Below are 27319 nucleotides of genomic sequence, written 5' to 3'. Positions count from 1 at the left end.
CACCTAACGAGCTCAGCAGGCCTCCTGGAGAAGATGAGCGCCGTTAGTAGGTGAGGAGGAGGAAGAGGAGCCCTCGACAGTGGGGGTGGCAGTCAGTCAGTTTCTATAGGGAGCTGCTGCTGGATCAAAGAAATAATAAAATAATAATAAAAATAACGTAACAAATAGGATCTGGGACTTCAAAAGGAATACAAATGAAAAGAAAACTTGATCCTCACCAAAGAGAAAGAGAAAAAAAAGAAAGACGCGGGCAGAACAAAGAAGAGCACAAGAGCGCCCACCACTGGCCGTTGAGCTTGGGATCTGAAGCCACACTGCCCGCCTAATGACACCACGTGACCACGAGCAGGTCACTTCACCTGCCTGAGCTCTACTCGGAAAAGGAAAGGAAAAGAAAGCAGCTGTGTGTCCTGCGTCGTCAGTCCAATAAACACACGGAAAGACATCCAAGTCTTGGTTTTTTTTTTTTTTATTAGTTTTAGCTGATTACCTTCCATAATTACAATCGTTTGGCGGTACACAAATCCTTATTATCAACACAAATGTCCATCAAAGGCACTTCAGTCCAAAGGTCCCCCAGTTTGAACGTCGTCATGTGACTCAGTCCACCACCAGGTCCTCCTCACCACCCCCGTGGACTACCATCAGGTGGTCCGAGTCTCACCGCATGTCCTGGCCTGTCAAGACGTCAGGGGTGCCCCAAAGGTGGGTGTTGAGCCCATTCCTCTCCTCCCTAAGCATTGTTGTCCTCTTCAGACTCCCCACATTACCCAAAGGCACCTTTCATGCCAGACCTAGGAGTACCGCTGGTGTCACAACAAAGCATGAAGGAAGCACTCACAGGTCTGGCAGAAGCCCCTCACAGTTGGGATGGCCACTCCCTGCAGCTCCACCTGGTGGCACCCACAGAAACTAGCAGGGCTGCCCTAAAGGACTTTAGTCCATAGTATGTTCTGCAGGCGCTGCCAGGCCAGGAACACTGCCACTTAGTGTATCGGGAAAGTATACAGTCCTGGAAGGCAGTCTGCATCTGCACCTCCATTTTACTGTTCCATCTGAGAAGGGGAACATCCAGGCTGTCCAGGACATTGAGCCAGTGTCACCTCCCATTGCCATAAACCTCGGAGTAAATTGGTTTGATCAACGAGGGGAGTTGTGGCCAATCTCTTCAACTTTGATGCCAACATCCTCAAGCTGAGCCGTCTGCGTTTCCCAAACTCCTGCCAGAAATGCGACAACAATCCATCTTCAAAAAACAAAACACAAAAAACCCCAACCATGAAGAACAGGATCTGCTCAGCACTTCTCAAAAGACACGACTCTGTGCACGATGGATGTTAAGGATCTCAAGGACTTGGTGAATGTCTACTTTAATAAAAATGTTACTCTTATTAATTTGTTCAAATAACTCGCGGCTGTATACAGACTGACTATTACAGCATGTTGTGGGGCTATTTACACATTAATTAGCCTAAAGTACACAGTCACAGAAAATACACCAGGCATGTGTTCAAATGTTATCTCAGAAAAAGAGAATGAAGTGCGCCTTAGCAGGTCACAACAGAGCCTAAACAAAGGCACACACATTAGAAGTACACCAGATAACTGGACACTCAGCGGCAGCACATCCACTTAGCATGACGCTCTGACCAGGGAGAGACTGCTGAGTTGGCGTCTCTTGCCCCATTTCAGACTACAGCACCCTTTAGGAGAGTCTTAAGGTACTTTACATACTGGTGTCGTCATTCGTCCCCCAAAAGCTTTGCACTTATAAATGCCCTGAAGCACGACACGGGGCGATGCCTGTCCCTACATACGGTCACACACACCTGCGGACTCTCGTTTCAACACTAAACGTCCTCGTCTTTCGCTTTACTTGCCTCACTAATGCATTAAAAACAAGTCTCGACGCACAGGAAGACAAACGTTTCCGGTTACTTGTATAATTCACAAGAGAAAATTACAATGAACACAATGAATCCAAAATAAAACCTCTTTATTACTTTGTTCCAAATCACCACATGCACAGATAAAAAAAATTAACTCTTTATTTCAACATTTGATATTTGCTTGTGAAACATTTGGTACAAGCAAGATGAATAAAATACAGACAAATTAGTGAAAAGCATTATAAAATGCACACGATTGCACAAGTTTCTATTTAGTTCTTTAATAAATAGCTATAAACAAAAATTTCCCTCTCTGGCCTGCCTTATCCCACCTCCCCCCCCCCACTATTTTTTAAGCAACATTCCAAATATTTTTTTGATATTTAGCAGATAATGCATATTCATTTTTACTTGACAGGTTTTATGGAAACAGATGTACGATTTAGACTTTTTTTTACAAAAAATTCCAGAGAAGCATTGTGCAATGTATATTAAAACCAAACACTGTCCTCCTCCGCAGTCTTACTTACATAGCTATGTACACGGGAAGATCAAACAAACTAATATAAAACAATGCAGAACACTGACTCGACAAAAATCTGCAAGATATGCTTTTTATGGGAAGGCTGTAAAAATGTCTATTATGAGATTTGGCAACCTGCTCACTCCCTGGTCTGCTGCAGCGTTAAACGTTTATACGGATTAAGGAGTACCACACCGAAAAAACGTCTTCCATTTAAAGCTCATCTCCCACCTAGGACATAAAGTGGACTCTAACAGACCAACTTCAGTCAGTTGTTTAACATCAACTACTGCAGCACATTCTCAGGGTTTATCAGTCACCATTGATATGTCAGAATGAGAAAACATCGGGTTATGAGCATAGCTTAATAATGAGACACACAGGCGAGTGCACAGGCTGGACTAGTGGTATGAAGTGCTATTTGCAGGTTAATAACGAGAAAGTCATTTACACAACTGCAGACAGCCTTGTCAACATGGAGTCCAATTTGTAGATATCTGGTCGCAGCTTCAGCCCATCTTCAGTGAGACAGACTAAGGGTGCAACCTCAGTGCTGAAGTTAAGTGCCATGGACACCAGTATTGATTAAAGCAAACTTTAAACTTACAAAATATATTCTTCCCCTTTAGTCCTAAAAGCTGGTTTTACATTCTTATACAAATTAACTTTCTGTATTCCCAAATGCAGCTTCATATCTTCCAGTATTTACAGTGGAGAAAATATACAAAACCTAAAGAAAAGTCCGTGTTTCATGTTCGATTTGGTGTTCCATGAACTCGTACCCGATATAAGCATGTGTACTCTGGATGGCCCCAGTTGGAAGTAACTCTTATTTCTATTATTTGATAGATGTTCTGATTTTCACCCTATGAAAAAGAAAACAAACAGGTGCCAATGAGCAACACGGTGTAGGTGAGATGTCTAGAAATTCTTGATTTTCATTAAACATGGACTTTGGATACAGTGTGAAAAATGTAGTGATTAATAGGACTCAGTTATTTGTGCAGGGAAAATTTAGAGGGCACATTGGAAGAAACCTCGTAACTAATGAGCTGAAAAAAAAACAATCATTAATTATACTCATAACTGAAAATGTGGATTATTTCACAGGCTAAAACTCCCTTTTTCAATGCTGGGTGGATGTCCCTTAGTCAACAATCACTGATGCATCTATTTACAGACAATGGACATTAACATTCCTTAGCTTTCCTACTTATCACAGTGGACAGGTAATAGTTGAAATCCAGATTTTGTTAATTGATCATTTATCATCTGGTTTACCATGAACTGTTAACTATTGAAGGATAAGACAACTTTGTCCGTGTTGTATACCAGGAGAGTACAATTTTCACCCCATTATTCTAAATATATTTGTCAAACTTTTCAAGTTGGCAGAAGGTCATTATTGGACAGTAGCTTTACTTGTGCATGACATTTTTATTAGTTTTACCTCAAATGAACACATAACTATAGTTTGCAAGGCATACACATCTAAGTTCACAGCTTCACATTAAACACAATTAGTTAAGTAAATATTGAGCTTTAGGTTGTCTCCGTTCTTTCAGGAAACAATGTATCTGAAGTCACGTGAAAGGACAACAAAATATTATTGTAAATCTGGACTGTCATACAGTAAAGATGATACAATAGCTAAGACTGCACATACAACACAAACGCTCTCTGAAACACAACAAATAGTTACAGCCATTTTAAGCAGGTATTATACAGACAAAAAGCAGATACAGTAACTGGCACATGATCACCAGTGATTGCCTTTGAGTGACAGAAGATGAATTGTTTTGAATATAATGTTAAACTGCATCAATCTGCCACTTGAGAACAAAAGTTAGCAATAAATTGTACTGAACAGAAACATACTGTAACTGGAAAGGTCTGCAGAGGTGCTCCATTTTCATCATAAGTAAAATGCGCAAGCAGAGTACCCTCTTCTTGATTTTCATCCTCCAGACCCTTTACATAAAAAAAGCCACATTAAGGACATTGATTGACATTGCATAGATGTGTCTTTTTACATTTGTATAAGTAAATTAAAGAACAGAAACAACGAGGCTCATCTGCAGCTACCTGCTTGTAAAATAAGCATCAAGGATAGGTTAAGTGCAGCAAACAATGGCTTACAAACCTGGACAGACATTTTAACAAATTAAGGTTAGTCAAAGATGAAACTTGACATATTTTATATTAAAAAAGGTTATTCTGTCTGTACACTCATGACTCATTGTATTTTTAGCAAGTTAGCATCTACAAAAACTACCGAGATTCCTTTATACCCACAACAATACACAAGAATTACAAAAAAGAAGTTTGAGGCTTTATAAAAGTGTATGTTAGAGAAGCTCAAGAATTATAAATAGCTGCCCTCAAACAGCTGAGGTTCTCCGAGAGAGCAATAAACTACTGTCAATCTATTCAGAAACATGCAACTAACTGCAGTAAAATGAATTTTTCCTGATATATTATCTGGCAACTGTATATTATATTATATATATAACACGTGGCCCCTAAAGCATTTTCCGTGCCCTCCACGCAGTAAGAAAAGTATATGAATCATTTTCAGAATTGAAATCCCTGCTCAAAACATCTACATTCAGTTTTCCCTCAAAAGGGGGCGCACCAGCGTTTTAGACGTCTTTTCAGTTCAAGTGATGTTGCTTTCTGTATCACAACGCGAAGCAGACAACATGGTCATAAAACCATTGGTGAAAACAACAAGAAAATGGCAAAATGCAAACGAGCACAGAACATTTAGTAAAGCACTGGAAGAAGAATTTGCATCTACTGAAATAAACAATAACCTCTATGTCTGCTTTGTCAGAGAAGTATAGCGGTACCAAAACGCACAAATACCCGGCGTCATCACGAAATCGGTCACGCTGACTCTAGAAAACAATGTCCCTCCTCAGAGCTTAAGAAAATCCACTTACTTCTAAGATAGCCTACATGGCCTGAAAAATCTGTTGCGATGTAAAATAAGAGGGATTCTATCTCAGCACAAAAAATAAAATGGCATGGAACAGCCGCAGGCCTTTTACTGAAGGTGGACTTATTAAGAAATGTTTCTTGGAGTGTAATCAATTTCTTTTCACCCATTTTAAAAACAAAGATGATATCAATGATCAGATAACAACATTGCAATTACTAAAAATTCTACAGCAGCCCAAGGACCTGAAACAATTTCCGATAATCTTTTTGAAAAACTTGTAAAAGACCTAAAGTAACGCAGCACATTTTAATTTCGCCATCAACGAGTCAGCTTTATAGATCTCAGACATTGCACAGGTCATGGTGTGGGTGCGCCTCGTTTATCGGCACGATCTTGAGAAAATGATCACTCGTCTCCCACTTAAAGGCCAAACAAGAGGAGAGGATATTTGTTTGGCTCCGTTGGATTTTTTTTTTTTTTTTTTAAAGGACCAGGACCAGGAAATAATACCGACCTGAGTAAATTGGTATCCGTTACCACCGACGGTACTTTATCAATGGTCGGGAAGGAGAAAGGTCTTATATGTTGCATTACTGAAAATAAGCAGATATACCCACATTTTTTGCACTGCAATCTGAACAGGACAATGGAAAAGATAGAATTGTAAATTACATCCGAGGACAATCGCTAAAGCACTGACAATTTCGGTCTTTAGTGGAGGAATATGAAACGCACTACCACAACTTCACCCTACACGCCTGAGCCCAACGATTAAGCCGAGGTAGCGTTTTATTAAAGTACTAGTCATTTAGCCCGTTACAATAACGGGCGCTAGAACAGTAGTGCATAAACATTAGTAGGAACAGTCTCTATTAAATGGCAAGGGACTTTGACTTCATTCTTTTTGTTGGTCGTATTTTTCTTTCTTTCAGCCTTTCTTTTGTTGATGTTTACTTGCTGAGCTGACCGTTCTTTGTGGGCTGCCACCGTGTATTGTGTGTCTTTAATTTTCTGCGACAGTAATACTGTCTTGTACGTCCGTAATATGCCTTTAATCTCCTCTGACAGTAATAGTGGCTTGTATGTGGCTGTAATATGAGTCACTGTATTGTGTACCTTTAATTTCCTCTCGCAGTAATACTGGTTTGTATTTCCATAAAACGTCTAACTTTCTCTGACAGTAATATCGCGCATCGCACCGTGCCCCACGCATGCGCACTTCACCACAAGACACACACACGGACACCTGGACGCACACAGGGATTTTATTAAAGAGGATATTGATTTGCTCTCAATAATTCAGTTTATTCGGCAGAGGGAGCACACTGATCTGGTGTATGTCGATGATAAATTCATACTGAATGTTGCTTTTCTCACTAACATGACAGGGCACTTAAACACACTAAATCTGAAGTTACAAGGAAACAAGACAATTCTCCCGGTTCTTGTTAGAAATGTTTTGGCTGTTCAGGACAAGCTTCTCCTCTATCAAGAACAGCTCCAAGAAAGCAATTTTACTCATTTTCCATCCCTGAATGCTTGAACAGATCAGCTGCGAGCGCTGCTTTCCAGCTAGCAGAGTTCATACAATTAAGTTTTTGAACTTTCAATAAAATTTAACGGTCGTTTCAATGACCTAAAGCCACGGATCCCAATGATTCGTGCAGTTAACATCCCTTTAGTACTGAAGTAAAATCTACTTTGGAGCTCATAAAGAAGTGTTTCAACAGCCAGATTTAAAAATGAGCTCACTGATTACCAGATTAACTGTATTTTACAACTAAGCATAAAGAGGAACCAGTTTCTGGATATGGATACGTTATGTATCAGCAGGAGTCTATGGTGCTGTCCTAACTTGCGGAAAAGAAAGACAAGTTTTGCATCCAGTTACTCACGAAAAAGTGCATTTTCAGCAATGGAGATTATCAAGTGTAAATAGCACAATGCTCTCACTGACAGATAAGCACCTCACAGACTGTCTGGAGGCTGTAACAACTGGATATCAACTGGGCATCAAGAAACTGGGCAGCAAAATGCAAACCCATTTTTCACATTAGATAAGTTTACAGTATGTGTTTTGTATATAGTGTTATATTAAATGTATTTTAATGTACATATGAGTTATCGTTGGAAGTAACTACAGAGCACATTTTTCAAGAACGAACCAGATGCTGTGCATCTGAATTTACTGAGTACTGAATCTTCTTCAAGTTTAATATTTTTATTTGACATGTTTTTAGATTTACAGTTGTATAAATTGTTTAAGACAGACATGAGGAAATGTTGTAAGCATCCGATTGTATTATTTGTATTTATGGTGGAGCAAGGCAGTATTCAAATACATATTTGTCTTAAATGAAGGCATCTAAAGGAGCAAAAGTAGATTGGATAATAAAATGTTAGAAGATCTAAATTACAGTATTTTTTCACATAAATTTCATAATTCTTTGAAGATGTATTTTAACATTACTTCATTTTCAGATGTTAACTAAAACTGTTATCTAGTGATATGTTATGATTATAACAAGTCTTATGTTAGCACTTTAAAGTTGAGTTAAATGCTACATTTACTCTTTTGCAGTTGGGATTGTTTGTTAAACTTAACCCCAAACAAAGAAGAGCAAAGAAAATTTGTTAAGCAGATTTGCTAGTTTTAAAACATTCTAACTTAAATCAAATTTAGGAAATGACACCAAAAATATCAGAAAATGTTAACTTTTGCACTGCAGCCCTTCTGTCAGGGCAATTCCCAGCTTTTGGACCCCAAGGGTACATGAAGTTGAATAGCCCTGCTCTAGTTGTAAAATCAGCAACACTCATGGCCCGCATATTATGAGAGCTGTAAAACCTTATGCAATGACCTGTTTCAGCAACCTTTTTAATAGCTAAACACACTGGAAATAGAAGTAAACCGCCACAATCAGATAGTGGATTTTGGGGAAAGTCATTTGGGTTGACGTCCAATTGTTCCAACTTCAGTTCCAAGAAAGTACTATGAGCAGTTCATGTGACCAATCTTTAGACCAAACCAGTATACCTAATAATGAGCAAGAGGCACAGAATAAAGTGTTAATCATGCTAGAACATCTTTGAACAGTTGGAGCAAGCCTAATTTCAGTCACAATTTTAAAAATAGATTTTTAGCAGTGATTTGAATGCTATTCATCTACATTTGCTAAGAAGACAAGCAACAGAATTTGGGGATAACTCTGACTGTAAAAAAGTTCTTCCAGATCTCTGCACATGATGAATGTAACTATTGTTACGAATATGATTATTCCACTGGGTTTATGGGGAATCATTTATTGTGAACACAGGAAAGGGATGTGGCTGGAACAGGAAGAGTAATGTGCTCGTTTCCTTCACAGTCTGATGGTCATTGACCTTGAAGAACTTTGAGACTCCACCTGAATATCACCACCAGTTCACCCATTTATAAGCCGGCAGAAAGCCCAGCTGTGTCAAAGTCTGACTAGCAACAAGACACCTTATTTCATATTCTTGAAACTGCACTCTAGTCACCACTGGGGTGTTCGCACACCATCTATCCACTTCTTCAATAAATTGGGAGCTGCCATTGCGTCGCGCGCCCCCCCCCCCCCCAAAAAAAAACATTGGAACATCCTCTTATTTTCTGTCTTTTTCAACTATGATATCTTTAAATCTATGAACATTGGCATCTACAAAAATAAAAGTGTTTTTTAAATGCCAAAGTCTCATCCCAAGGAGGTTTTAAAAATGAAGCATCCAATTTTCTTAAATTGATATTGGGATAATTTAGGGTAGTTATTAAAGAAAGGAAAGAATGCAGTAGTCTCACCTGCTGAAATAAACAGAATTACATCCTGCAAATCTTCAGGTATCCGGGGTAGATAAACAGAGTTATTTCAAAAGTGCCCAACTACAGTTAAGTCATTTAATAACGGCTGTACAGCAAGCAGAATGCCCAAGTGTCAGTTGCTGCACTTTTAAGAATGTTCAGTTTTGAAGAGGATCCCATTATTAAGTATATTATTGAGAGAAGAAACAAAAGAATTCTATATAAATAAAAATCAATATACTGTATTACATGGAAATAAATTAGCATACAGAGGGATGACCGACTAACTGGTGCCTTGCCTTATAACAAAAAAGGGAATACAATCACTTAAAACAAAATATACTGTAGAAAATCGAGACTGGTTTTATCTTACAGTATACATCTCTGTTCAGTTGTTTTCTTATCATAAAATTGCAGCACACAATCAATTAAATTACCCTTTAGAGGTAAAATTTAACCATTATGCCAACAATGCAGTTTAACAAAGACTTCTGCCATCACATTAAAGCAACAGTGAAGTAATGGGAAGAAAAGGTGACAAAAGGTTATTCCTAAACTTTACAGTGAAATTGAAAGACCTCAGGTTGATAAATGTTTGCAGTTTTGGTCTCCGTATTACAAAAAGAACACCACAAGTGAAAGATCAGAGAACAACTACTACTGTGATTGACAATCAAAATTGTCTCTGCCAGGCTGAACATGTGCAATGCAATAATGCAGACTTACATAGGCAGTGAAATCTTTTGGAGCACTGCTTATATTGCCAGTGGGAGAGAGAGACTTGGGGATGTGCTCAACTGAAAAGGCTGTTGGGTAGATTGCCAGTGAGAGACGAACGACAAGGTAACCTTGAGATCCTTTGAAAGCCCAGCAGTTACCCGGATAAACATCAGGCTGTAGTGAAAGAAGAATGTATAGGTGTCATTAAAATAAGTTGGATGTTGTAGTTTCTAACACAACACACTCTGGCTTTAATAATTGCTCCTCTTTTTATTTTTAACCTATTCCAAAAGACTAATCTAATAAGCACCTGCTACATCAAAGATTTATGCTGTTACACCGTTTATACTTTCTGTACAGAAACATTATAAATTTAATTTTTTAAAACACACCTGAATCACTACTCTTGGAGACTGAGAAAAATACCAAAGAGGAAAACCAAACAGACTCATTAGAGCAGTTTTGGTTTCATAGGTTTCAGAACAACGAGTACTTAGGATGCTGCCACCTGAAATCAAAACAAAAGAATAGTTAAACACTATGTTCCTTTTGCAAGACAAACAGAATGGTCAAAAATGCATAATGGAATTTAAAACATTCATTCAGTGTTACAAATTATATCAAGCAAAACTGTTAAAAGTAATTATACTGCTAAACATGTCAAAATATTAATTCAGTAGTTTTTAATAAAACATTAATGAATTTATTGAGATAAACTGGGTGGTCTTGAATAAATGTCTCCATTCTGCCCAACTCTTTAATAAAGAAACATGACCTCTCAACTAACATGTTACTTTAGCCCTTCCTTGAATGATACCACGCCATCAAAAGTCACACATGATCTTCAGAATCTCCCATAACCAATGGTGTTTGTGTGCACTTAGGAAAGCTGTTGCAAGTTCACATATGGCAATACCAAAAATATTTACAATTAGAATTAGCTGCTTTTTTCTGGCTAAAATGAAAACAGATGAAGAAGCAACGATGGCCACTTGCTTCTTTTGTTCTACCTCTACAATCTTTTGGAATATTTCATTTTTTTTGCACGATGGGCTTAAAGTCAATTCAAGACAAAAATTGTCTAAACACATCTGTTTTCACAGTTTTTACTGTTCCAAAAAGAGGCATCAAGTCCAGTTTCCTTGTTATAGGACAGTGGATTGTTTGCTGCACTGACGTACACTACTACCAGCATACACTGCTACCTTTGGGGAGGGGGGGGGGGGGGGAAGGGTGGGAATACTTCAATTTACTAACACAAACTAGCAATAAAGTAAACTCCATATAGTCATGTCCAGTGGTAACCAGACTTAAATTTCAGCCTCTGCTCAGATGAACAGTTTTCTTATTTTCAAGTTGGAATTTGACACTCTTCAAATATTTATCCTTACAAAATTACAATCTAGTTAAAGACGTGAGCATCTCATCATTCAATTCTCTGAAAATTGCACCATGTATATAAGAGAGGTTGCATGACAGGAGTTTGTCAAGTTTATGGCTCTTCACAAATACTGTACGTACAGGCAATATATTACAGGAAATGAAATAAAGACTTAAACTAGTCAGGGGTGTCGAACTCTGGGCCTGGAGGGCCAAAGTGACTGCACGGTTTTTATTCTAACCCTTTTCCTAATCAGTGAAGAGTTTCAATGCTAATTAACTTCTTTTCCCTTCATTTTAATATCCCTGTTTTTAAGGATTCAGTCATTTGAATTGATTCTTTTCTTCATTAAAATGATTGCCAAACACAAATGAGATGTGAAACATGCTAACAGATCACCTGCTAAATAGGGGCTTTAAACTCAAGCTGATTTCACTCCATCCAGTTTCTTAATGAGAAGCCGATTCTTGCTGTTAATTAAACACGTTATTTAATTCCATGCCTTGTTGCTGCTCTTATTCTGCAACAGCAGACACTTCCAAACTGTTGATTTTCTGTTTTTTCTTAGAACACCGTCAGAATGTATTGGTGGCCCAAGAGATCAACCTTTCTGAGACCTTCACCTTTCTTTATTTTCAGATATTGTGTGATGGGTACAGGCGAGCTGGTCACGAGGTGGCTTGTTTTGTGTCTCATTATTGTTTGGCTGCTAATTAAGGAAACTACTAAAGGGGCTTGAGTCAAGTCAATTAAAACTAAGGCAAAAGAAGTTAATTAGCAGCAAAAACTGGTCACTAATTAAGAAGATGGTAAAAATAAAAACCTTTAGTCTTACCAGCCATCTAGGGCCAGAGTTCGACACCCCTGATCTAAGGAATTCCTTGGAAACTAACACACTCACAAACTAGTAAATGACAAGTTTAGTGTATTTTAATGATCACCGGTCTTAAACAGCCTCATATTAATAGGCTGGTTGCATAGAAAAATCATATACCCTCTGTGACATTCTATGAGGAGGACAGAGCACTTATGCTCTACACATACAGGCTAAGCATTATAAGCAAATGTTACAGTAACTAAGCGTTTGGTTTTCACACTTTGGAAGTGTGGAAACCAAGTTTACATCTGTCACAAATGTGAAAATCAGTAGTCTCCAAGTAGTACTGCAAATAAGACAAGAATGAGAGGACGTTTTAGACAAAACAGAACAGATAAATATCACAGTGATTTGACAGAGCATACAATTCTGCAAAAAAGTTTTTTTTTTCTTTCAGCCTTCCTTCATTACTAGAAACTTGACAGTGAATGTTTTCAGGTTGTCACCAACAAAATCTAACCATAGACGAAAGATTACAGAGTGAATAAACGCTTAACTTATTTATCTAATGAACAAAATTATTCAACACCAGCTGGCACGGGTTAAAAAAGTAATTGCCTGCTAGTTAAAAATTGACAAAATTAAAAAGAATTTGAGTTAACTGACTGAACAGAGCCAGGGCTGATTACAGCCAGCCCTGCTTAATATAAACTGGTGATGGGAGATGCTGCGGATTTTTCTTTTTGATTTAATACTGTCAATACTAGTACTGATGCAGCCAGAGTGTTGTCTTGCAAGAATGGTCAATCTTCTGTAAAAATGTAAGAGTATGTGTGGACATCAAAAATTTACATTTTAAACACTTTGCATTAATAGACTATTACATGCAGTGGCAAATATCAGACTTCTTTGCTTAATATTAACAGAAATGATTAAACATTCAGTTCTTGCAAACAATCCGTAGAACAACAAGCACCATTGGCACTACATTTTTTCTCAAAAAACACCTAAACAGTGTTGCATTCTTTGGCTCAAAAAATGGCATTTTTATTTTTTTTATAGTAAAACGTGCTAAAAGTACGCACTCAGAAGTGTAAAAGGTATAATGAGGATGTAAATACCAAGCTTGCGTCACTTCTGGATTTGTCGGAGTCACTTTCGGTTTTACTGTCTGAATTAATTTAGCTGCCTGAATACAGATTCACTTAGTCTGAGGAGAGGCTCCTCAACATCACTGCTCTTATCACTGTCAAGAGTGTGCAACACATGGACTGCCAAAAACGTTTTACAAGACGCCATTATTACTAGGTATATCAACAAGTGAGAGAAGGCGCGGCTATGACGTTGCCTGGGTAATGCTCGGGACTACCACTTTTAGTATTTTTTTTTTTTACAGCCCGAGTAAAATAAAGCTAATATTAAGATTTTTTTTGTTTGTTTTTAACAAAATGGACATAATATAGGAAGTTTGAAAATGTGTTCTAAGTATGTCAATTTATCAAGCTATAAATGTAATATACTCCTTACTAAAAACAGACATGGATTATTTTCTGTTCAAACAATTACAACAACCTTACATCAGATTACAATGTTAATGTTCCCTGGGTACTGCCTGCCTTTCTGGAAGGTTTCTTTAAGATTAGACTACAGACCTTTGGCAAATGTGTCATGGCATTTTAGCCTGACGGCTCTCTTCTGATCACCTCTGTTGTAACTCCTCATCGTGACCGACCGTGTTTTACAAGGTTCATGGTGTTATCGCAATAACATACGGTCTTCTGACACATATTACATTTTGCTTCATTATTGTTCACTCAGTAGAGTAAAATAACTCCAAAACAACGCTTCACTTTCTTTCTGTCATTGCCTCACATATACGGTGCCACTGCTTTGGCTGGTATTTTAGGAATCTGGGACTCCACAAAAGGCATAGTGAAATTCACAATCTCCAAATGAAAAACGTCATAGAAGAGTACAAAGGCAAAGTTCACTTAGATCCACCTTAATCATGGCGCTTTTAGTGTAATGGTGTAGGGATGTGCTGCAGCCTTAAGACCTAGGTGACTTCTGACAATTTAAAGTACCATAAATTAAGCTCTGCACAGAAAAGTCTTAAGGAGCATATCTGGTCATCTGTTCATTAACATAAGCAAGGTTGGACCATGCAACAAAACAATGACCCAAAACACAAAGCAAGTCCTGATCAAAAAGTCTGACATGAAGCAAAACTGAAACCTATGGACTGGACTAGACAAAGTCAAGACGTAAAGTAAAACCAGAGATGTGATGGAACCTGAAATTAGTAGGTTTTCAGGCATAAACTGCTCTTATTTCTGAAATCAGCCAGTTCTGCAAGAAGAGTTGGCTAAAATTCACCCAACAGTAATGTGAAAAATAATGAATTACTGGAAAGGTGCAAACAACTAACTTCTTATATAGAGGATGAAAAGTTTAATTCCATATAACATTACACACATTTTTCAGCGATTTTCAGTCAAAACCTTCATTTACCCAATCTTGTCAAGTCAGTGGCAGTTGGCAGCAAGGTCCTGTGAATTAATCATTTAATGTGACATGCCCAGTGACTAACTCCAACTAATCTGCAACTCACAGACAAAATCAAGTCAGTTTGATTTAGTCTTTAGCCATAGTGTTGGGCCATATGTGCACAGAATAAAAAATGGAATGGAATGTGCGTGTGCATTGGACCTCATAACCAGAACAGCAGCTTGTCTTTCTGAAGTCTCATGTTTTTGTACCATGACACAATTTTAAAATTAAAAAGGACAGAGATTGTAACTGAACTCACTGTAGCTGTTAACTTTGTGTACAATGCTGGCTCCATCACGCAGCATGCTATTGGCTGTCACAAAAAGGGGCAATCCAGATTGTACTGGAATTTTGGTAAGTAGTTGGTAAAAGTGACATGTAAAAGAAAGAAAATTGCTGCCCATCAATGTGATCCAGCAACAACTTCAGCAACTGCAATCTGCAAGTATGACATGTCCCATGACTAAAAGCCACAAAATGAGACATCAGTTTTGCATGCAATGAAGTCAGTCTGTCATTGTCTAACCAGCTTAGTCCTGAACAGGGTCACGGGGTCTGCTGGAGCCTATCCCAGGACTATTAAAGGGGAACTAAAGTAAAGGAGAAGTGTTTATAGGATTAAAAAGGATGAAATCAAAATACTGTACATTGGGACCAACTAATATTTAACTAAGTACTCTGAGGTAGTAATCCTATATATAAGCCTTTCGTAAGTATTTGTGTTTTATTGAAAATTCTTAAAGATGAGAAACTTACAAATGTCTAATTACACAAAAACATGGGACTAGTCTGGTCAGAGACCAGTAAACAATATGCATTATGGGCACGTTAAGGAGGCAATTCCTGGGGCAGATAATGTATGGATGGTGATACTTATTCTGAATAACACTTAGAAAAGTGTTATATAGAAATATCAAATAAAACCATGCTCAAATCATGTTTGAAACTTGAAAATACACCTTATGAGTGGAATAAAATAGCTGTAATGGACTTATCACTGTTCACAACCACACAGTTTACAAAAGTAATTAAGTAGGCTAACAGGATACTGTGTTACATAGCACAACACTTTTGTCTATTATACTTAATCTATCCTAGACCAAGTAAGGCATTATCTGGATACACAAGTTCAGTTTTTGCCTCCAAATTACAAAGGAAAATGACAGTGCTAGAGAAAGCTCAGAGAAGATGTGCTAGACTTATTTGAGGACAAAGGGATAGGGGTGAAGAATAAAGATGGATGGATATTTGAATGTCATTGCTTATTGTTTAACTGTTTATAATAACTATTGAATTTTTTGATTTTAATGTAACCTTGTGCTTGATTACTGAACAAATTCTCCTCCCAAAAGCACCTGCTATGACATCATGATCTACTTTGACTATTTTATAAAACACCACACACAACCCACTTCAGTTTCACATTACAGCCAAGACTGACAATTTATGAATTTTTCACTAAAAAAAAGCACTTCTTAAAAAATACATCAAGATTCAATTCTGAAACAAATTTGTTAATAAGGCATTAATGTTAATACAAAAAGAGCCAGGCTATTGGGGAATGGGACTTACCTCCAGATTCCAAAGCATAATCTACTAAGCCAGTCTTGTCTTCTGAATACAATTTCAGTGCATTATTTACAATCACACGCACTTGCTGTTAACAGAAACAGATAAGTATTATAAGAAATACCTGCCATCCTCAAGTCATAGGAATGTAAAAGTGGTTTTAAATAACCCACCTCCTCAGATACACCAGCAACACCGGCATCATCAACAACATGTTTTACATAGTCAACTGATGGCACTTCTTTAGTTTCACTCACGAAAACAGTAATATTTTTCAGTATCTTTATTTCCAATGCAGCCAGCTGCTCCTGAAGATCATCTTTTCTTACAAACTGTGTTGACAGCCACTGCAGGAAAGAGTCTGGCATCTCTTCTTCTTTGGCACCATAAAGGAGTACTTTAAGAGAATCCTTAACTTGAGCATCCACCTTCATAAACCAAAGAGCAACAATCATTGACAAGCCAGGGGAAAAGAAATTCAAACTAAAAGTTCATCATCTATTACACACAAACCCCTTATTTACATCACTAAATTCTATTAAAAAACCACCCAAACATTGAGTCATATAATGTGTGATTTAAATAGAATGTAGTTGCCCATTTAAAAGTTGGAGACAATGAACTTACCAAATGTTTCATAAAAAGTCTAATTGTATTAGTATTGTATTACTGTTTTAATGTCAATCGTCCATTCTCAGGAAAAAAAGACTAAGTCATTTGAGACAAAGACCCAGCTCTCTCTGAAAACCATGCAATTTCCCCAAACTCTACAGAACTGAAAAACCATAAAGGATGATCCAATATCAACTTTAACAGAGGATTTGATCTTCAGGAAAAAATCTCAACATTACACCATTTGGTTTACCCCCATTTTATGTACCTAATCTTGATTGGATAGCTATAGGGTATAATCACTTTTGTAGGCGAAAGAAAAGTAAATTACATTGTTCAGCTATCTAGTCTCTAGAGTGAACCTCTTCATTACGAGACAGGAGTTCTTCCCTCTACATCAGCCAAGCAAATGTGTTAACTTCTTATCAATTGATATTTGGGCTTCAGTTTTTACAAATTGACCGCAACATATAAATTGAACCATTTTTTTTCTTCGGTTATATTCTTGAATAAAAGTGCACTTATTTTGTTATACCTTTTGTGAAAGTATTTCAATTCAGCATTTTGTCATTATTACTAAAACGCGAAAAACGTTTGTTTTAGTTATGTGTTCAACATTTCTTGCCTTGCATTTCCTGTCATCCTACATTTAAACAGATTGTTGTAGACATGGAACACACATGAAATGTATGCATTCCATATAACAATATAACATTTTCCCTATACAATTCCAGACACCTAACTCCTACATAAAGAGACTTCAGAAAGAAGTAAGAATTTTGTGACTTCAGCTGCCTCAGTGAGGGATGGGATAGCAGACTGCTTACTACTTGTGCAGATTGACACATTTGCAGAAGACAGACACTGATGAGGAGATGCAAGGGAATTTAAGGTGGCCTGGCATCACAAATATTTTTGTAGGCTTCAGGGATTCTAGTGTTAATCATATGTAGGTACAAAAGTTAAAATAGCAATAACCTAGCCTGTAAATGATTAACTGATCATTTGATTCATAAATAACTTGTATTGTAACTATATGTAATAAAGGACGTATGGTTTATGTAAGAAAGTCCTCAGAAACAAAACCACCTTTTCACATGCTGGTTGAACATTCTTCACAATATTCAAATCAACTTTTAGCTGGCTTATCTCCATCTCCAATCTCTTTATTTCAGACATAAGGCTGCCATCATCCTTAATTCTTTCACTGAAAGACATGTTGAAATAAAGCAACATTAGGTGGGGTGGGGGAACTGTAGGGCATGCTTAACTGCACAAGTTATTATTCATTAACAATGCAGCCAAACATTTATAGAGGATACACAATACATAAACAAACCCTCTGCAGAGAAAACCGCAACAATTCTGACTGTTGCTTACATAATAATGAGATAGCATTTTATTTGTAACCTTCCATTATTACTTGGACACTGTAAAATAAATTTGCTTTACTGGTTCTTCACTTGCTTGCTAAATCTTAATACAACCTTAATAGAAAATAGTAAATTTACACACCATACCTCTTTCTTGGTGCATCTCTTCACCCATTCATCCTTTGCCTTTCGCTCCAAAATTCACAAACCACCTTAGTCTATTTCTCCTCAGCACAACTACTATCCCCATCCACAAAGCTCTCTCCTAACTCTGTATTCTTTTTCACCCCACTGTACCCATCATACCCACCTCATCATTCTCAGCCTCTCTTTCCATGCCTGCTTTCTGTTTTGCTTTCATCCTGCACATCTCACTGCATACTTCTCTGCACACAGCTTTCGCAGACTTTTCCCCAAGCAATTTTTCATATGCCTGTCACACTAGCTATCACTGATGTACCTGAACTTCCATATGCACCCAACAGGTCGCCTTAGTAGCAAAGCATCCCTATTTTCAACAAAATAATGATTAAATTTAAATTTACACTTACAACAGCAGCATTCTGCACCACTCCAATACAATATCTACAAATAAATGCTGCATTCCCAGTGTGCAGACTACTCTTCACACCACTACATATTTTACACATCCACTTTTGACAAATCATGCATCAAAACACGTTTCTCCCAACACCTTTAACAAACATGCCCATAGCCATGCATCTACCTCTGTCCTTCCTTCCTGCCCCTTCTTGCATTTAGCTTAACGTTTGTTCTCAAAAAAAAAAAAAAAAAAAAAAAAGCTGCTTTCTAAGAGCTCCATCTGCTGGCAGCAAAGTAGAACTATAACCTTGAGATTTAACAAAAAAAAAAAAAAAACAAAAACAAACAAACAACAACAACACACACACACACACACACACACAGAACAAGTTTCCCCCAATGGTTTCCTAAATAAAGTTGATCACAGTATCAGTAGAGATGCAAAAAATAAAAGCAAACACAGAAATTGCAACAAAACAAAAATACTTTTAATGACCTTTATCTCTGATTGGATATGTCTTCTTGTGTTGTCATATGTAAAAATGCTGCCAAGGACAGAATAAAAAACCTTCTAAATATGTCTTTTAAGATACTGGCAGGTGGAGCTTATGCATTTATAACTGTATTACAAAAAGTTAGGGGCCTACTGGGGAAATGGAACCAAGACACTGACACTGGACAGAAAAACCTCATGATGACACTACAAGGAACACTTAGCTGAAATGAAAATCCTATACCCCTCCCTAAAATTGGAAATCTCAGAAAATCAGCCCCAAGAGACCGAATACTACAATTTAAGCAAAGTAGTACTGGGAAAGACAAACAAACACAAACACACACACACACAAACACATTTGTATTCAGAAAAACAGGATTGTTTAACAAACGTTTGTTAATTTCATGCTTTCTGAGGTGCATACCTGCCACCATCCTGGTTCAAATACAAAGTTTCCTGCTGCCTTTGAATCTAAATGCCAGAAACAAAAAAGGAATATTTTTTTAAGCTGCATAAACTGTTTCAGGATTTAACCAAGCTGACAAACAAATGTTAATGAAGGAAAAATGTCATGACATCACTTGAACTTAAATAAAATACTAAAGTACCATCTTTATGCCGAATACAATTGGATTAAGTAGTTACAAAAATTATTTTACTGGCAAGGACCAGGAAACTTAACTTTGGAATACCAGAATTACCCACCCAGGATAGCACATACCTCTGCAACTGCCTTTAAAAGTTTCTCCAGTTTAGTAATGCGTAACTCATGGTCCTGGTGCAAAGACAAAAAGTCACCCTGTACAGGTGGAAAAAACATCCTTGATTAAGGCTATACAATTAAAACTGTTAAAATAGCATTTAATAGGTTAGCAAGTTGTCTAAAATCATAGCTGATCTTGTAGGAACCTACAACTTGTTAGAACCCTAAAGCATTGTAAGGCATAGTAAAAGTGGGCAATTAGGAATGTTGATTCTTGAAAGTTAAATTGAAAGTACAGGGGTGGGGACAAAAAACAAACACCTGACATATCCATGAGAATAGTCTGCCTTTATGGCTAAAAAAATAAGAAAAAAAAAAAAAAAAACAAAACAAAAAAAAAAAACTTACATTTACACACACATACACACAATTCTTTGAAAGTACATCTCCAACATTTCTGCATGATATAAAAGGGCTGATGGGGGGGGGGGGGTTAGAAATACTTCAGATGCGCTGCAAAACAGGCAGTACTAGGTCCTTAAGCATAGTGTTATTACATGCATATTTTCTGCTTGAGATTTTGTCTGTGAAATTACTCTGATCAGCAAAACATACATTGAAAGAATGTACTTTCAGTTTAACCTGAGGAAATCTAGAAGACATCTTAAAATATAGGAAATGGCACCTTTTTTTGACACAGGAATTGGAACAACATACCTGTGAACGTAAAGAGTCATCATTTTTAAGTTCTTCCTTTATACTGGTCATTTGTTCATTAAAAAGGCTCGTTATCCAAAGGGACATAGCTTGCTTGTCACTCATTTGTTCCAACTTCCCCTGCAGTTTATTATACAGAGCCACTACAGTGTTATGCTGTTCTTCACTTAGTTGAGTGGTTTTCTGGCATCTCTCAGAGATTAAAGCCAACTGCTTTTCCAGATATGTTATGCGTCCAGCATCAGATACTGTCCAAAGACTCTAAGAACAGACAGACTTGTAATTAGCTTATGCATTTAAAATATTTACTTGCATTCTTCTCTTCATGCAGCTTTTCTATTTGTTATTGTTGTACATTTAAAACTGGTGTCAAAGTAAAAGTAGACAAACACACAAACTCACATACATACACAAAAATCTTTTGCAGAAACAAAGCAATTCACAAATGTTACTATATCAGAGGGAACCATCACAGTACAATTACCATTCTAGCAGAACTCTACGCACAATGTTAAATTAATAGTTTAAAAAAACTGCCATGTCTCCATTATGAGGTAAGTGGCAGAGAATACACCTGTTACCGGACAATACAGCCACCTATGTCTATTTGCACCAGTATCTGCAGCCTGCACTCCCATGGGCATCTTTGGTAGTCTCTCCTGGGCTGAAATTATATTTTTTACAACTGAAGTGTATTACTGATCACCATACAAATCTTGACCTTTAGGTAAATTCTGACCTCTTCCACGTTTGTCATTCTCCAAGTAGCTTCCTCTCTCCAAGCTCAATGAGTTGTAACATTGTTGGCCACTCCTCACATTAAGGACAGAAGGAAAAGTAATTTATTTCTCCATGAAAAGTCACCAATTAGAGGCTTCTGGCTCATCATTTGCCAGAATGGACGCTACACTAATTGCAGAAAATGTTTGACAGTCCTATTTTTTTTTTTTTTTAAAATTGTTTGTGCCTTTGTTAAAGCCTTCTCTGCACTACGTAAGTAAGGCTGCATAGCAGCCATTCGGAGTATGGCAGTTTATTCATATCTGTACATTCAGTCACAAAAGTATATATAAACTGAGAAGGCTCCTTTGGCTTCTAGAGTGTACTGTAGACTAGCCTGATGAACAATGTATTGTTCAATCAGAAAATAGCCTAACCACAGCAGCTTTTTCAGAACAAGCAATTACAGAAATGGGGAAAAACAGATCACTGGACAGCAAGACCTGTATGCAAGAATAAGACACTAGTCTATAACCATAAACTCATGTCCAAAATCTTATGTCAGAGTACAAGGACGTTTTACTGGTGAGCAATGTGTTTTTTTTTTTTTTTTTTATAAAGTGAGAAGATGCAGGACTCTCTTCCTGAACACACCACATTCTTAAACTCATACAAGTAATCACTGAAGCCTCTTAGTCATTCAATATAACTGCCATCAGAAATCTTGAAATTTTATAGTCTTAGGGAAAACAAATGCATTTGGAATTAAATTCCACTCTGACCAGCAGTTATACTGGAGCCAGAGCAACCTGCGCTTTTGGTTGGATAGTAATCTATGTAAATGAGAATCTGAACATCCTCTCTCCTACTGCTCTGGCATTTCATTTTGGTTTGGTTTGCACCAACATTACATACTATGACTGAGACAACAGAAAAACAGTCCACTACCTTTAATAAAATATTAATCAGAGTTTAACACTAGAATTACCAAAGCCTATGAAAAAACTCGCAATCCTGGCCCACCTTAAATCCCTTCGCACCTCTCCATCAGCGTCTTTTGTGTTGAAAATGCTTTGATCCTAACTCGGATGAGGACCAGGGTTCTACATTGGAGGAGGAGAACAGAAGCCCTCCCCACAAGAAATGTTCACTAAAATATAAGAACGCAGCTGCACCAGGTGTAAAGGTAAAAGATGGCACCGTTTAGATGCAGCAACAGGTCAGGCCTCATCATGCCAGTCAGTCGGCATGAAAACACTGGCGAGCTCTCTTTCTGAAGGACAGGTGTGGGGCAAAGTCCTGTTTGTGATTATGTTTTGTGATGGTCTTTATATAAAAAAATCATTTATATGTTACTTATATAAAAGCTAGATCGAATGATATTTACCTTGATTCATTTACTTATCTTCCTACAGCATAAAGTCACAAGTAGACTGCAGAGCTTCCTGTGTTTGATCGACATGGGCATGCTCACAAAGTACATGTGCACTGTTATGGTTCTGCCTATGTCCAGAAACTGTTTCATAAGCTTTATGGCCTTAATCTTGGAAAGTCTTTCTCCTGTGGGGCGACTGCAATCTTTTCCTGAACAAGATCAAACACAGTTTTGCATAGGGTGCGACAGGAGCTTCCACCTGCAGCTAAAGTCACTTCAGTACACATGTACTGTGATAGCACAAAAGACACTGACGGAGAGGTGTGAAGGGATTTAAAGTGGGCTGGGATTAAGAGTTTTTTCGTAGGCTTTGGTAATTCTAGTGTTAATCAAATAAGGCCGTCTAGTAAAATTATATTGATGCACAAGAGTAATGTGATGATGCTATAATTACCACATAATGCTTGAATAGTAGTGTGAGAGGAACATGACATTATATGCATTTTTAAAGTTAATAAAAAAAAAACCCTAACCTGAGTGGACACAAGAAACAAAAGACAGGTTAAAGATTACTTTCACAGTGGGGTAAAAATAAATAAAGGCATGAGAAAAAACAATTTTGGGTGCATGGAAATTTCCCCTCTATGGTACAGGTACACACTGACACAGTCCTTCACTAACTGCAGCCATACAGACACACACACTATGTACAGTATATGTAGACATGTACTGATTATTTTGTGATGAATATCACCTCAAACTGGGCTTCACTGCAAACCTTTACCAAGTTGAACACTATTTAGCACTGCCAAGCTCACAAAGTGAGAGCAATTTTGTGAGAGAAAATAATCTGCTTTAAATATATGTTTGGATGCAATTTTACCTCTGAAGGAGGATGAGGAGTCCCATCACCAGTTTTTTTCTGAGAGATGAACAAAGACTCATCTGCTTGTGGTGTGGAAGGTGTTGGAACCCCTTTAGTCTGCATTTCAGGCTTTAAGAGAGGAAACATGGATAGTAGACTAGAAGGACTCCAGGACAGCAAGCCTATAAAAGAGGTATAATGGAAGGTTGGACATATTTAGTGAGGATTATAGTACACCTATAAAAATCTTCCTGGACTTTTGCTAGTGTAAAAATGACAATACTGAAAGAGTTCAATGTAAAAAATAAATGTACAATTTTAAGTCTTGCATTTTAAAATTTACTACAAACATGAATTAAACACATCATCTTGATGGTCTTCACAATTATATTAGTTGTATGAAAAATGCAAGTACACTTCAAAGGCTCTCTTTTATTTTTGACAAAACGAGATTTCAATTTCTACCATGCTGATAAAAGTAATCTCTCTCTGTCTCCGTCTCTCTCATACATATGAGTCAGAAAAGGCATTTACCCCTACTTTTAACAATAAATGAAATAAGTAAAAATTACAATAAATGTGTTAGTCTAAGCAAATGAGATGTATGGTTATATCATGCCAAGATCTAAAAAAGCTCTGTATAGCCCAGAGAAGAAATATTTATTGATGCCTACAAGTCTAGGAAGAGGTAGCAATGTAATTTCCAGCCAGTCTGTCTGTACAAGCATTAACAAATGGAGACAAATTTCAAACCACTGGCAGTCTTTCTAGGCCAGGTGATTGTACCAAGAGTTGACCAAAAGATGCTGCAGGAACCCTAGGATAATATTAAGAGGTCGACAGGCAAGTCATACATAGTCAATTTCAAAGTGCATGAATCAGCCTTCCAAAAGGGACAGCACAATTGTGCCATACATGCGAAATGAAGGAGAAAGAAGCCTCTCCTCAAAAAATAGTTGAATAGCTAAAGTTTGCCAGACAGCACCTAGGTCAGGAACTGGACGTATGGAACAGCATGCCCTGGACAAATGAGACAAATTTAGAGGCGTTTGACCATCGTGCCAAACATATTTGGCAAAAAAACAAAAAAGCCTTTGATCTCAAGAACCTAATACCATCTGTAAAACATGGTGGGCTGGGCTTCTTTTCTTGCAACAAAACAATGACCCAAACTACTCAAGCAAATCAAAAAAAATGAATGGCTTAAATAGAAGAAAAAGAAGGTTATGGAATTCCAAAGTCAAAGCCAAGATTTTAAACTTTAGAAATGTTAGTGGGGACTTCAAAAAGACCATATATGCAAGAAAGTCCTCAAATATCATACAACCGAATTAGTTCTGTAAAAAGGAGTGGGTAAAAACATCTCCAAGTTGATACAGGAGATTGATGGACAATTCCAAGTAATACATACCGTACAAAGTTATCTCTACCAAAGTGGGCAAAGCCAGCTATTGAATCTAGAAGTTTACTTATTTTTAAATGAGCAACTTTCCTTAAGGTCTACTATATGTCAAATCAGGAAGCATATTGGGTAGGTTGTGTACAGTTTGGTTCAATCGATTTTTTTTTCCCCCAATCAAAAAGTACCACTTGCAGGTTTCAGAGGAGCACAGTATTTCATTAAGCAGCCTAAGATGAAGCAGTAAGACTTAATCAGGGAGGACAAGGATGCCGATCAGATTTTAGCAGCATTTAGTCCACCAGCTTTAGCATACGGATACCAAAGTAATGAAAACACTGATAATGTCTTCTGAAGGGGTTAATTAGAGTAATCAGCTCTTAAATATTACTAATTTAGAACATGAAAAAGATTGGTTAAATGTTGCATAATTTATTATATCCCATGATTTACTTCACCATGAAAATAAAATGGTACATTATGCAGTACGTAATACATGCCTATTGAGATATACCTACTGTAGTACCTTTGTAATAATTAATTGTAATTAATTGTATTAATTGTAATAATTAATACTGACCCAGCAGTAGAAGAAGTGGTATCAGCAGCAGAAGGAATCTGAATAATTTGGGAAGGCATCTGTTAAAATGACAGGAAGATAACACAAATATACATGAATTAAGTTGTCTAGGCTAAATGGGGTAGTACATTTAAAGACAGCTTTATCTAAATGTCCCAATCATACATCAACATTTTTCAAACATAAAATGAATAATCTGTACATTTCATAAATGACATTAAAAGAACCAATGCCTGAACCTGAAAGCAGACTTTAGTGACAAACCACTCAGCACACTAAAACAGATCATTCTTTAAAAAAATGTTGTGATAATTACACTGGAATTAATCTTCATGGTAATTGTAAATTAAAGTATACAAGTAGTGTGTTACCTTTGGAATTAAATGTGCTAAAAAAAAGATCCACAGTATATTTCATAATACAGTGCCATTACTTATTACGAGTGGATGTGCTCTGTATCTTGGCATTTAACCTGAAAAAATCCGTATTTGAATTCACACTGATATTTAAAATTAATCTATGAAGTGAAGAGTTATATACCTTGTCAGGATGAATACATTCAGAAGAGACATTAATGTAGCCAGTTGGTACCATCCAGTGCCAAGCCACCAAAATGCACCAGATACAGCCTTCCCTGTTTAAAAAAAATTAAACACACCATAAGCAAATTGATGCATATGGAAAATTTCTATTCGAGTATGGGCATCCAGCTTAGATCAAACCAAGCACAGACAGCTACAGAGCATGCAAATAGTCAGTGTACTCAAGTTTCCAAAGAAAGGTTTTAGGATTAGTCAAAGGAGCATAAGCATGGACTGAAAGTAAACCACACACTTCTTATCCTAGAGATGCAGGTTTAAAAAGCAAGGATTTGCTGGCAAAGTTATTTCTTCTAAATAGTCTTAAATGCATGAGGATATAGTTGCCAAAGCAGTAAAGTCATACATTTGCAAGCAATTTCACATGGACAGCAGTAAAAGCAAATTTTCTCACCTGAATGATTCATTAAGAGAATAAGATTAAGTTTATCATTGCCAAAATATTAAAAAGGACATGCAAAAATAATTTATAATTGAAAGGTTGAATGACCTGGAGATACAATAGCCAACCACATGACAGAAATGACCTTTCTGGTTACAAACCAGCCAGCAGAAGCAAGTGTCCTCACTGCCTGGAGTAAACAGTGCCCTAAAAATAACAGGGTAAAGAAAAGGGAGAAGTAACAGACATATGTAAGAAGTCATGTTTAGTTCTAAATGTGTAACGTGCAAATAGGAAAGTCAAAATACTAGACTAGCTCTGAAATGACTGTGTGAAAGGAGTTTTTTCCAGTGTTGACTGAAAGTCAAGTGTATTATATCTGCAGAGCTATTAATACCACCCCCACACAGCAGTTATCTATGATCATAACTTAAAAGTAACAAATCTCCCACCAAAATAAAAAAATACAAACAAAAACACACACACCCTATAGAATATGCACGCAGAAAATGACCCTGTCTTAAAGGGAAGTAGATCAACAAGAAGTGAATAGCAACCTGTGTAAGATATGATGTGCCATAAAGTCCGCGTGATGCGATTATATCTTGAAGACTGCATTTGGGACGTTTGTGTTTCGTAGTGCTTCTTCCCTTTACAGTCATCACCTGTTGGTTGCATTGATATTGAACAATAAACTAAAAAAGCCAAGTATATATGAAAGTCAAAAAGAAGGTGAATTATA

At 37.1% G+C, this 27319-nt stretch overlaps 1 protein-coding gene across 4 annotated transcripts in view; it reads right to left on the bottom strand.

Moving 5' to 3' along the window:
- Positions 1–1979: 1979 nt before the first annotated feature.
- The window catches only part of LOC114660969 (SUN domain-containing protein 1-like), a 66793-nt gene continuing 41453 nt past the window's right edge, over positions 1980–27319 (bottom strand). For 3 of the 4 annotated variants that reach the window (XM_051934109.1, XM_051934108.1, XM_051934111.1), the window contains 15 exons: positions 27135–27242; positions 26686–26784; positions 26137–26230; positions 25597–25655; positions 23636–23799; positions 20658–20918; positions 19959–20036; positions 19662–19708; positions 17915–18032; positions 16387–16641; positions 16217–16301; positions 10289–10404; positions 9903–10070; positions 4291–4383; positions 1980–3278 (listed from right to left, as the gene is read on the bottom strand). In XM_051934109.1, coding sequence (XP_051790069.1) covers positions 3162–3278; positions 4291–4383; positions 9903–10070; positions 10289–10404; positions 16217–16301; positions 16387–16641; positions 17915–18032; positions 19662–19708; positions 19959–20036; positions 20658–20918; positions 23636–23799; positions 25597–25655; positions 26137–26230; positions 26686–26784; positions 27135–27242 — 1862 coding nt within the window. In that variant the 3' untranslated portion in view covers positions 1980–3161. The remainder of the gene's footprint in view (positions 3279–4290; positions 4384–9902; positions 10071–10288; positions 10405–16216; positions 16302–16386; positions 16642–17914; positions 18033–19661; positions 19709–19958; positions 20037–20657; positions 20919–23635; positions 23800–25596; positions 25656–26136; positions 26231–26685; positions 26785–27134; positions 27243–27319) is intronic. The other variant, XM_051934110.1, reaches the window with a different exon arrangement.

The sequence above is a fragment of the Erpetoichthys calabaricus genome, chromosome 11 (genome assembly GCF_900747795.2).
Source record: "Erpetoichthys calabaricus chromosome 11, fErpCal1.3, whole genome shotgun sequence".
Taxonomy (NCBI): Eukaryota; Metazoa; Chordata; class Cladistia; order Polypteriformes; family Polypteridae; genus Erpetoichthys; species Erpetoichthys calabaricus.
The sequence above is the reverse complement of the archived record's forward strand: the minus strand, read 5'-3'. Positions and strand labels throughout refer to the sequence as shown.